The sequence below is a fragment of the Caloenas nicobarica genome, chromosome 7 (genome assembly GCF_036013445.1).
Source record: "Caloenas nicobarica isolate bCalNic1 chromosome 7, bCalNic1.hap1, whole genome shotgun sequence".
NCBI classification, from domain to species: domain Eukaryota; kingdom Metazoa; phylum Chordata; class Aves; order Columbiformes; family Columbidae; genus Caloenas; species Caloenas nicobarica.
The window spans coordinates 3,796,685-3,809,100 of NC_088251.1; the positions used below are offsets into that span (position 1 = coordinate 3,796,685).

At 48.3% G+C, this 12,416-nt stretch overlaps 1 protein-coding gene across 3 annotated transcripts in view; it reads left to right on the forward strand.

Annotated features, from left to right (window-relative positions):
- Positions 1-12,416, forward strand: part of CTBP2 (C-terminal binding protein 2) — a 138,946-nt gene that overhangs the window by 114,532 nt on the left and 11,998 nt on the right. For all 3 annotated transcript variants that reach the window (XM_065638710.1, XM_065638711.1, XM_065638709.1), the window contains one exon: positions 11,782-11,936. In XM_065638710.1, coding sequence (XP_065494782.1) covers positions 11,782-11,936 — 155 coding nt within the window. The remainder of the gene's footprint in view (positions 1-11,781; positions 11,937-12,416) is intronic.

Sequence of the window (12,416 nt, forward strand, 5' to 3'; positions counted from 1 at the left end):
CACCCCATTCCTGTTGACCTCTCCAGTGGCCCGTGCTCTGGGAAGGTGGCTGCAAGCACTCTGTGGGATCCTTCTTCATCTTCCTGATGTGTCTGGGGAGACAGCTTTACAACAATATTGAAAATAATGAAAGATGTTAGTTAAGGAACATGGGACAAAACAGGAGTGAGTTTATTTGACTTGCTTTTCCTACAACGTTACATATAGAGCTATGTCTTCGTGATGCAGTCATGACCAGTAAATCCTGCCCAAAGCAGCACCAGTCTTTTTCAATATATAGTAAAAATAAACAAAACAAAACAGAAAACATTGGGGTTCTGTAAGACTCAGAAAGTATAACCCAAGGGTTGTTCCCCCAGCTCTGTTGTTGCCCATGGGCAGAGCTGCTGCGTTGGGGTGTCCGGGGGATGATGCTCCCAGATGAGCTGCTTTACTTGCCCTTCACAGCTGGAAGACCCCAAGGCGAACAGTCTCCCTCTGTAAGCTGTTCCTCCAAAGGATAAAATCAGTTATCGTGTACGGCTATCCTGTTCTGTGTGGTGCAATCATCTTTATCTCCCATGACACTGCGTCTTCTCGCCTGGCACATAACTGATAACGCGCCTCGAGGGGATATCGGCCCGATCCAAGAAAGCGTTTCTGTAAGGACAGCACGTGCTGAGGTACGTGCTGAGCTGAAGTGTGCGCTGGAGGGTTGTCCTCCATCGCGGTGGGTTTCCTGGTGACCTCAAGGATTTCCTTGGGTGAGAGCAGAAGAGCTTGGGGAAGGTCACCCTGCCTTGGGGGGACCTCTCGCCCAAGCTGGGGCACCCTCGGGGCTGCAGAAGTAGTGGATTGCAGATCCTGTTCGCCAACCTGCAGGGAGCAGGTGGGTTTTGGTGGTCACCGCCAAGCCCAAAGTTTTGTTTGCTGTGTTTTTATGGATCTGGGCTGCTTTAAATGTCAACAGGAATTCAACGTGTGCCCTTTTTTATTTTTCGGTGTAACCGTGATAAAATCCCACGATATACTTGTAAAGCGTTAGTTGTAAAAGTAAATCAACTTTAATAGCAAGTAGGTTGTAGTTAAGTGCTTTCAAATGTTAGTATTTGGGGTTTTTTTCTCACTTAGTTACGATCCTGCGTTGCAGGGAAGTGAGGGTGTTTATCTTAGGGAAGTGAGTGGGATTTGCAGGAATTCAGCACCTCCCAGGTCCTTCCAGGGTTATTCCCTCGCTCATGTATTTCCATTTAGCCATCCTTTCTGCACTAAGTAGAATTGGCCTCAAATTCCTCAAAGAACGATGGGAGAGCCCGGAGGGTTCCGGGTACAGACTGGGACGGGGAAAGAAGCAGAAAGAAAGTGAAGCAAGAAACTAGGATGACAAAAGCAGGAGCCCTGTATGGGCTGTGGACACGCTGCAGAAAGGCTGGGACCATGGCGGTGGCTGAGTTTCCCCTCCACACCGAGGTTTCCTTCATTTGATCTTTGCTATGGAAGAGGGGTGAGGATCGCAGGGCTGGGACACTGCCAGGAGCAGCAACGGGAAGGGAGAAAGTTACCAAAGGTTCAGCACCCTCTGCAGAAACATTTCACATTCACAGGTCGAACAGTGTCTGTTTTCAGTCTCCAAAAGGGATGACCTTGCACCAGGGTCACTGAACAGACGGTTCCAGCTGGGCTTGTGCGCTTGGCAAGTGCCCAGAAGTTATTTTAATAGGTCTTACAAGGGACGAGGCCTTGGCAAGACCTGTAGGTTCTGGAGTGAGCTCACCATCTTTTTTCCTTGGTAGCTAGCAAGCATCACTCGCGCTGTGGAATCGTGGTGTGGCTCACAGGGCTCAGCGACAACCCAAGGATAACCCACCTGCTTCTCTTTCTGCTGGTGCACATCTCCGCAAACGGCCACTCACTGCCTGTGGCTTGAAGATTTTGCACCTTTTATCGCTTTGAATGAAGACGCTGGAGACGTCCAGCTGGATTTAAAGCATTGGAACCATCTTGCGCCCCAGGCCAGGGTTTTGGGTGCTCCATGGGTGGTCACAGCTCCTGCCCCAGCTCACGGCCCATCTGTGCTGGTTGCAGGAGGAACCAAGGCAGCTGCAAGCCGCTTTTTGGCACTTTACCCTTGCCCTCGTGGAAAGAGTGTGGAAAGATCCTGGGCTGGATCCTTGGTGGGTTGTTCTCCCTTCTTATTGCAAGTGAATTACTGGAGATGCCAATAGGTACGGGTGGTTGTGGAGAGGAGGATTTATCTTCCCTAAGGCTGACCAGGTTCCCTCCATGGCAAAGCGATCCCATCTTGCCAGTGTGCACATCTGTGTAGTAGGAGCATCATCATACAGGGAACATTGTAAGCCAACAGTGAATGGCTCCCACTGTCCTCCCCAGCACAGAAATTCCTCTGGCACCATCTCGACCCTCCTCTGGGATCTACAGAAAACCTCCAGCAGATCTCAGAAATGCCAGCAGCAAAGCAGGGCAGTGTATCAAAGGCCTTATGTCTGTCTTACTTATAAGATTGATATCATGTTCTGTCCAGCATGATGGGAAGGACTAACGCCAGTGGCTAACACCAGCATAATTTAATTCCTACAAGTATCTCACAACGTGGCGGGGTTTTTTGTTTAGAAAATTTAGAAATTGCTCATAATTGATGCGCAAACACAAGTTTAGAAGGCACGTGGACAGCTAGTCTGGTCCAACCCCTCTTGCTTCCCGAAAACTGAATCCAAGTAATTGCTTTGATGGGTTACATTTTTTATTATTGTTATTATTTAAGAAAAATTTCCAGTCTAAACCATAGGGCTGTCGCTTGTCTGTCTGCGATAAAACCAAGTTTACGCTCTGCAGTGCTGGTACATTGTCAGCAGCCCTTCTCTGGTCTCATGGTGGTCTCAGGCAGCAACATTTCAGGCTGTCCCCGTGCCAGGGCTGTCGCTGCCAGTCAGCAGGTTCATCTTTAGCCTTTATTTTTATATTTCGCCTTCTAAAGATGCCTAATATCAGCGGCTCTCCCCTGCGCCTGGAGCAGCTCATTTGTTTTTTACTGCTGTAGTTTGTTTCCATTTGGATAAAAGGGAAAAAAGATAAATGGATAAAGAGGACAGAGAGGGACCCGTCGTCCCTCCCGTGTGACGCTGCCTGGCTGGGATGTGTGTCTGGGATGTGTGTCTTAGGGGTGAACGTCACGGGTATGAAATGTAAAAAATATATACTGCAGCTGAAGTGGCAGCACTGGAGAGAAAGTATTTCCTCAGGTTTCTGGATAATATCAAGAAAGCCATCCACTAAGCACTGCAAATACAATTTGTTTTCAGCACTGGGCTTGGTAACGGAGCACATTTGAGGGGAATTTATTGGGTTTTTTGCTACCTTCTCCATGCTGGTTTTAGTAGGAGCTGCAAAGCCCAGCCCTGGGCAGTGGGACGGTTTGAGAGTCCATGTCGTGTCTGAATCATAACCACGACACAAACCCTAATGGGGTTTTTCCCCGGTTTTTCCCATCCCTCTCTTAAAAAAAAAAAAAGACTACAAGAAACAGATCTCCTCTGAGCAAACATTTTTTCTTCCACGTGCTTCTTTTAGCTTTCTTGGTCACATCCTCACCCCCCTGTGGCCTCTCCCATCTGCTCTGCTGTCTCTCTCACATGCCCTGGCAGCTCCCACTGCCTCCTTGGGCTCGGCATCCCAGCCATCCATCCGTCCGGCCCCTGCTCCACACTCCAGCATCTCGGGCTTCCCAATGAGCCCTCAGGGCCAGCGCATCGTCGGGCCCCCCCATCTCCCATCGCCTTGCGTGGCCATGGGGAGTTTCACCCCAAGACCTTGCTTAGCTCCTCTTGAACCCGCTCCTGTTAACCCACGTGTGAGCTGGCACAGCAGGTCACACGTTGGTGTTCAGAGATACAGATTTCCCAGATTTACCCACCTGGCAGCCTGGGAATAACCGAGACACCAACAATTTGACATGGCAGGTGACAGCAGAGGCTACATATTACTATTACATTACTTTTTTGTTGTATTACGCCAGTTTGTATACTCACAGCTCTATCTGAAGTGCTCCTGGATGAAGTTTAGTTCCGTCCAGAGATTATTTCATGACAAGAAGAGTGCTCCAGAGTTTTGCAAAGCTTATGCTCATCTTTCCTGCCCCAAGAATGCATCCCTGTGACGTTGGCCATGGGTTACACGTACTGCAGTGCTTTAATGGGCGTGCACGAAGGAGGTGAAGACGTGTATCTGTTTCTAGTGTGTGTCTACAGGTATTCAACTAACAGTAAGAAAATACCATGTATATATACTCCCCATATTTTTATTAGAGCATTTCTTTGAGGTTGCTGTCTGCTTCTGTAGTTCAGCTGAGGACCATAATCATGGTGTTTGTATCACCTACCTGGTTTCCCCAAAAATAAGACAGGATCTTATATTAATTTTTGCTCCAAAGCTAATTACTTCTTACATGTATAACTGCCTGGACACTATTTAAATTTACTTTTAAAATTAACTGTAACTAGGGCTTATTTTTGGAGTAGGGCTTATATTTCGAGCATCCTCAAAAATCCTGAAAAGTCATGTTAGGGCTTACTTTTGGGGCAGGCCTTATTTTCGGGGAAAGAGGATAATAAGGATATTGTTTTATATGGGAATTTCCTATGATTTTTTTAAAAATACATTCTTAAAGGAAGCCCTGAAAAGTTATCTGAAAAGAGTGCTGATGGCAGGAGATGTGCTGGAGAAGTCAGGAGTTTGCATGGGCTCTTCCCAACGTCAGGTATGAGATTTTTCCCTTCCGTCAGGGGAGGACGGACCTTGCGGCCTCTTTGCCCATCTTTCTGGAGCTCAGGAGTTTCTCTGCAGAGTGATTTCCCTCGCTGGAGGGGACTGCCATGGACCTGTGGGCTTTCTCGGTGGACTGGAAGTCACCTCCGCTTTGCCGTCGTCCCCTTTCCCTGCGGCAGCCCTGGCTGTGAGTGTGGAGCCCATCGGCTCCAGCTGTGGTACAGATGTCGGTTCAAACACCCCAGATCTCCTCTGAATTAGAAGATTTCACAGTCTTTTTTCCAGTAGGATCTTGGCAGTCTTTGCTTTAAGAAAAACCCACCATGATTATTTATGAAAAAGAGATTTGATGTCGTTTTCTAAATTGGCTGTGTGGCTTCTGTCTGTACAGTACCAAGTGCCTCCAGAATATTTACAATTAGAAACAACAGTAAATACCTGCTTTCCCCTGACTGCGAGATAAAGACTGTGTCATATTTCATTTTTTCATATGCGTTTATTATGAGAAGCATTTATTAACAGGAAAAGTTAAGTGAAAGAAAGAGCATCACTTGTGACCATGCTGTGGTAGAGGAGGGAGGTCCACTCGGTCCTACAGCATCTGCAGTGTCCTTGTCCACATAGAAACTTTCCTTCAGCATTTGATGGCACCTTCCCAACTCGCTTACGCCTTTGTGCTTGCAAGTGATACGGCTACAGCTGGAAACCACCGGCCCAGGTGTGACCCACAGCTCCCCAGAGGTTTCTGCTCGGTGCAGCCCTGAAGCAGCATCGGCGCCACTTTACAGCCCACGGGAAGGGTGGCCCAGGGCCACCGGGGAGGGGGGACCCTGAGCCACCTCCAAAAGGCACTGCAGGACCCCAGCTTTCCGGCTTGTGAAGCAGGGTCCATAAATCTGTGGAAAATTTGAAGTGCTCAAGCAATGGCAATGTAAGTTCAAGAGAAAGATGTGCCCGAATCCCCTTGTCTTGTACCAGGAGACTGGATTTTAGGGAGGCTGTCAGGACTTTTCATGTTTATGTTGCAACTCGGTACCAGCTTTGGGAAATAAACCTTTGTTCTCCTTATTTCTGACCCCATCCTCTGATTCCAGGACTCTCGGGAGCATCCAGAAGCATCCCATCCCGTGGGGTCAGCAGGACCCTTCCCTGGCAGAGGGCTGTGTGCGCCCATGACTGCTGGGAGAGACGATGCTGTCTGAGCCAGCGGGATGGTGATGGAGAAACACCGGTCTGTGCAGGTTAAACTCATTGCTGAGAGATTTCACCACGTGCTGTGTATGGGAATGTAGCAGAAGATTTGGCGAGGAGGTTAGTTAAATGTAAATACGCTCAAGTGACTTGCACCTGTCTGCAGAAAGAGCACATATATCACACTAATTGTTTTACTGACCCTGTGTGCTTGATGAGTAGAACCTCTGTGTTAGATAACATAGGCCTGTGAGAAACTCTAGGCACCTTATCACTATGCCTGAGATTCTTGCTTTGTTGTGAGAAAGCTGCGCCTGCCTGAAGCCTTGAAATCCAGGCGAGCTCAGCAGGCCCAGTGATCTTCCAGCAGGGCTAAACTTACCAACGCCTGTGTCCCCGCTTGTGTCACCTCTGCCCGGGAGCTCAGGTGCAACTTCGGAGCTCCCCCAGTAGAGAGGTAACTAAAATAAAACTTGCTCTTTGCAATGCATTCGTGGCCTCTGGCTCTTCTTGCGATGTGCCTGCGTATGTGTACACAGCTGCATTTCTCCTGGGTAAAGCGTAGTAGCCAGGACCGATGGTGTACCATCAGTGCTCTGTTTTGGTTTTTGGCTTCTGTGGCTGAAAATCACTTTGACGGATCCAAGGTAGTTTGCACAAAGGCCACCTAGATCCCTCTGTTAACTAACTCGTACTGCTCTTTGTCCTGGGAATGGCAAATAGCAAGATGCAGCACTAACAGTATTAAATAGGGAGCAAGAAGATTTTTTTTTTTTCTTATTTCTTGGATGAGGGTTGTCTCTAGCTGTCGCTCCCCCTGGCAATGACGATGGCAACCGTGAAGAGAAATAAAGAACCGCTCCGAGCCGTGAGCTGCCCTTTGCTCAGGAAACAGGGCATTGCACAGGTATGACCTGTCCTCCCTCCCACAGGAGTGTGCGATGGGGATGACAATGATATGGGATGGCTTTTATTGATACATCTTTGGGACAAACCGGGCAGGCCCAGGGGATGGGCGTCTCCAAGAAGACGTGAATCCTGCCAGCAAGCGAGTGTCGTTTCTGATGCTGAAAACCAGTTGATTTACGCATCGAGAAAGAATTTGGCCCTTCGTTTCTGGGTGCTGGATGAGATCAGCACAGCCTCGCCTTCCCCCAGTGCTTTGTTTTCGTGGTACTGCTCCCAAAGGCTATCAGCTTGTTTGTGGAGCCTCCTTCAATATACTCCGCATGGAAAGGCATGTTTCCTTTTTAAGTTAAAAAAAACCCCACACACAGAGAAAAAAACCCAAACAAACATAAAACGCAGCGTGGCACAGATTAAATCCATTCGAGACAACTTGAACAAAAAAAAGAAACCGCCGTATGTGCAAGTCAATAGGAGGAGGGGAGTGGAAGGGGGAAAAAGCAACTGTGACATATACAAACCCTTTAGTGTGCATAGCATAAGATTTTTTGGCTGGCACTCACATGATTTTATTCAAGGGCTGGGAAAGAACTACGATTAGCTAAAAGCTTCGGCAAAGTCTGGAGGGAGCGCTCTGAAGAGTTGGGAGCCGCGCGGAGGTGACCGTAACTCCTCTCGCAATTTCAGACTATTCTTCCGTGGCTCGGGACAAAAGCCTTTTCTTTTCCCTCCGTGTTCAAAGAGACATTTGTCTTGAGATGTTGCAGCTGTGGGCCACGGGATTGCTTGTTTGAAGATACCCCCTCGTAGACGAAAGGAGAGGCAACGCGCTGCAAAGTGGTAGTATTTTATCGTGTGTGGGTCCCCCCCTTCTCCTCCCTCCCTCCTCCTCCACTGCCATGTGTGGTTTTTAATAAGAAGAAGAATGTGGAGGCAACATTTTCCAGGCAAGGGGAAATTTCCTGTTTCTTTTCTGTTTGTTTAATAAAGTGTGTAGTTGACTGTAAAACTGTAGCTACTTTGTTGTGAACGGGTAATTCAGGCGAGTGTCAGGATCGCTTCTTGATGCACTTTTATATGCTGCAAGTGAACGTGTTTAAAACCTTTTTTCTTTTTTTTTTTTTTTAATGCTGCGTTGCGTGGGCAACTGAGATTAATAAGAATTAGGCAAATGGCTTCTGCTTTTGTTTCTGTGAGATAGTACCAGCCGTCTTGCGGTCACACAAAGGCTGCCATTTAGCAGGGAGCACTCCCTAATTCTCTTGGCAGGGGTGCCATTGGGATCGGATACAAGTGGGTGGCAAAGGGGAGGAGCGGCAGGAGAGGACAAGCAGGCTTTGTGTATTAAAAATGAAACAAAAGCACTTTATACGTGGGGCTGTGTGCAACAAGCGGCGCTGCCTGTGAGCCGGGGTGGAGTTTGAGTTCTCACTGTGACTGCAAAACCTTTCTTTTTTTTTTCCGTTTAATTTTTTTTTTTTTTTTTCCATAAACCCTTCCTCCTCTCCCTCTTCCTTACCAAGCTCTCCCCGTGATGCTGGCGAGGGTCTGCGGGCAGCTGAAAATACCTAAAAAAACACAGATCGAGCAATACTTGCCACAACTTTACAGGAACGGCTGGAGCGTTATTGGCAAAAATCGGCTTCGGATGGTGGGGGAAGCCGCCGAATTTGTGAGACTGCTGGGTGGGAGATCTGATCCCACCCCGGCTTGCACAGCATCGCACCCCTCGCTGGAACGAGCCCGAGGGTTTTTGCAACCCCTGGCAGAGCGAAAGGGTTAATGGCTGCGATGTTTGATCAGAATTTGGGAGGGGAGTGTTTGGCTGTTTAATTACTTTCTGATCCATGGCATACCTCGTTCTTAATGAAGCAGTTGCACGCAGAACAAACATGCTGTATGAGCTCGGCTGAAAAGAAAAACAGTGCCACGAGTTGAGCTTGGTTTTGTCAGCCCAGATGTTTTGGTTTTAATGTGTTTGTGCAGGAGGTAGGAACAAGGATGGTGAAGAATAGTCGCAGGGTGGTGGAGAGGCAATGAGAGAGGCGGGAGAGGCAAATAATAGCGCAGTTTAAGTCACAAACCTGCCAATGGTTTTTATTGAAACATAATTTCCATACATTATGCACTTCATCTCGAATTGATTTGCTTCAAAACTTTCCTTGTCAAGCTGAAGTAAATTCCCTTATTGGAGTAGGAGAAATGAGAGACATTCCTCTGAATACCTCGCAGGTTCCAGGCAGCATTCAGCCTCGGCGACAATGCTTTTGTGTGCGGGCAAGGGGTGACGTGCCTAGGAAGCCTGTGTCATCATGCACAATTACATCCCTAATCCTGAGCAGAGACACAGATGCTGTTTTTAAAAAAAAAAAAAAAAAAAGCTGTGTTTCATTTGAGTTTCAAAGAATCTTATATAATGGCAGCAGAATAAAACTCATATTTTGGGGCTCGGATTATATGTCAAAGTTTCAGATAACCCGTGGTTTTTGTCTTCCATGGGCCATGCTCGCAGGAAGCCACCACCAGCCTCTGGTTGCCCACTGCCCTGCCCGAGGATGGTCCTGGCCCCGGTGGGCACCGAGCTCTAAGCTCAGCTTGCCCAGACAGAGCCGTGGTGGTCCCAGCCCTGGTGGCCACCGGCACCGTCCCCACGCCGCCTCATCCCTACATCAGATTCCTTTCGATTTGCAGTTGCAGTGTGCGAGGCTGGTGGTGATGCTCTAAGCCCTGGAGATCATACATGTTAGTAAGAGTTTAAGTCAGTGTTATAATTCACTCGCTCGTTAACCTGAGAAAATAATCTAGCTGTGGTATAGTGTCTCACATAAGGATTGTGTAAGCGCTCTGAGATTTGTATATGTTTTTATTCTTGCTTATCTGCTTATGGCAAGCTTCTTTCGGTGATCCAAATCGTCTCGGCACTCTACCCTGCCTACTGACACAGTTGCACTTCCATCTGGATGAAATGCGTGCAAACATCGTGTATTACTTCCAGTATGTGCTAATGGAGAGCTCGGTAGGGAAGATGGAGAGAAAGACCTGTTCCAAAAACCTTCACGTGTAATGCTGAAAATCTTCAGTCAGGTCTGCTGGGTTGGTTGCTTCTTCATTTCTTAAAGCAGATCCAATAAAACAGGAACGGAGAGCCATGAAATGCCCTCCATTAAACCTGCCTGTTTCCATGGGGTTAATTTTTCCCATGCAAAATGAATGTCACTACGTGGTATCCCGCGTTTCAGACGCAGCAGTGTAGTAGATCCCTCCCCGAGGCGATGCTCTTGGTGCCGGCACAGGCTTGGAGACTTCGCTTTGGCCCGTAGCACCCACGTCTGTCACATACGCATCAGCTGGTGGAAATCTCGCTAATACTTTACTCTACAGCAATCTGGACAAAAAGACGTATTGAATTTTCCCTTTTAAAAAAGGAAAAAAAAATATCAGTGCGTTGCTCTTCTCACTAGTTTCTTTCCCTCATCGTTTTTCTGGCACGTGGGGCTGCAGTGACACTATTCCCGGTGTTGACCCCAGGCCAGAGGGCTGGCAAAGGAGCCTACAGCTCTCAGCTTTTGTCCGACTTACTCACATAGCACCACAGACAGTAGCATTTGTTCTGTACTACTCCATGTGAGGTGTTTGAGCCCCCAGGATACTCCAAAACAACTCCAGAGTTCCCTCAGCCAAGCGCAATGCTTGTCCAGCTACGTGGTGATCGCTGAGATGTAGCGTGGCGGGGGAAACCCTCTGATCAGATTGAGTGAAGGCAACTATAGAATCATTTTGGTCGGAAAAGACCTTTAAGGTCATCAAGTCCAATTGTTAACCTAACACTGCCAAGTCCACTGCTAAACCGCGTCTGTAAGAACCTCACCTATGCATCTTTTAAACACCTCCAGGTTTAACACTGAGCGGTAAATGGAGGCATAGAAATTTCTAAGTGACTTGTCCAAAAATGAACCAGTTAATCCCCAGCAGAGCAATAAATAGGATATAAAAATCGGGCTTGTGCAGCCCTTGGTGGTGATCGTTCCTTTCCTTACCTCCGCCTAGAGAACATATCATTGTGAAATGAGAAAAAAGCAGCACAGCTGAACAATCCCTGAATACGTGTATTTTCAAGAGCGAGGTGTGCGTAAGCGTGAGACGAGCCGTGTCCTGCGCTGGCACGCGGGAACTCGCTGCCGCGGGTCCAGCCACACGTCTCAGAGCATCCTGCGGGATGCAGGGATAGACCAGGTTTGGTTTTACAAAGTAAACGGAGCTTCGCTCTTCCCACCTTGAAGCCTTTTGGTAGCGGGCAATATAACAGAATATAGGCCTGTATGCTGGAGGTCTTCGTTGTCTTGCTCTTTCTGTGATTTTTCCAGTAATCCTTTTTTTTTTTTTTTTTCAGTGGATTTCTTGCCTTTCTGAGGTGGGCAATATGGTAAAGTCATTCCTTAAAAAAACACAGACCAAGTGCCAGCGTATGTCTGTGGAACAAAATCCCAGCCCTCCTGCAGGCAGGGGAAAAAATTACTGCTGGCTTGGGTTTCGCTCCTAGGATGCTAAATCAAATGGTTGAAGATGCCGGCAGCACTGGTTTACGCGGTTTGTTTGAAACGAAGCCTGTGTCGGTGAGGATGTGCATAGCAGTGATCCATCCCTGTAACTTGACATGGGGTTGTCCATCCCTGTCTGGGGAGCAAGCCTCGCTGTCATTTCCCTCCAGCTGGCGCAAAACCAAAGCCGTGCTCCCAGAGAGCAATCCAGACCTTGTGCTAAAATTCACATTGCATTGCCGTCACCCCCCGAAATTCGTTCTGCAAACCGAAACCATGTGCTGCTGCCCCTTACCCGATGCACGAACCGCACAGAGGGACCAGTGCTGCCCAGGGGACCTTTCCACAGCTGTCGGTGTAAAATCCGCGCTCCTTCTCTTTGCAGGTATTCGCCCTCAGATCATGAATGGCCCCATGCACCCCCGGCCCCTGGTGGCACTGCTGGACGGGAGGGACTGCACGGTGGAGATGCCCATTTTGAAGGACCTGGCGACGGTTGCATTTTGTGACGCACAATCAACTCAGGAGATTCACGAGAAGGTAACATGGGCTGTGCCGGGCTGGGGAACCGTGAGCTCTGCCCTTCCTCTCCCAGTTCTTCTTGAGCAAAAAGTGTACAAAGCTACGTGTGGAGACCGTCAGCAGATAACATCACCAGACATTGCTGCAGATTAAAATTCAGCGAGGCTGGTTTAGAAGCCACATATTATTTTGGGAAAAAAAGAAAAAAAAAGTCACCTTATCTCCTACCATCAGGTTTTTTACATCAATATTATTATTAACGTTTCTCATTTTTTTGATGTCTGCTTGCTCGGTGCAGCAGTACCAACACTCTGCACCTCCCTGGGGTGCAGCACAGTTGCTCTGGTTTTGTAAAGACCGTCCCGTTCTGCAGCTGGTGGGTCTCTTGGGGCGCTGGCTGCACCTCCAGCAGCTCCTTTCTGCCCAGCGTGAGCGGGTGAGGTTCGGGCAGCGTGCAGGCAGATCCCTGCAGTGTGGACGGGTATTTCTGCTTGGAAG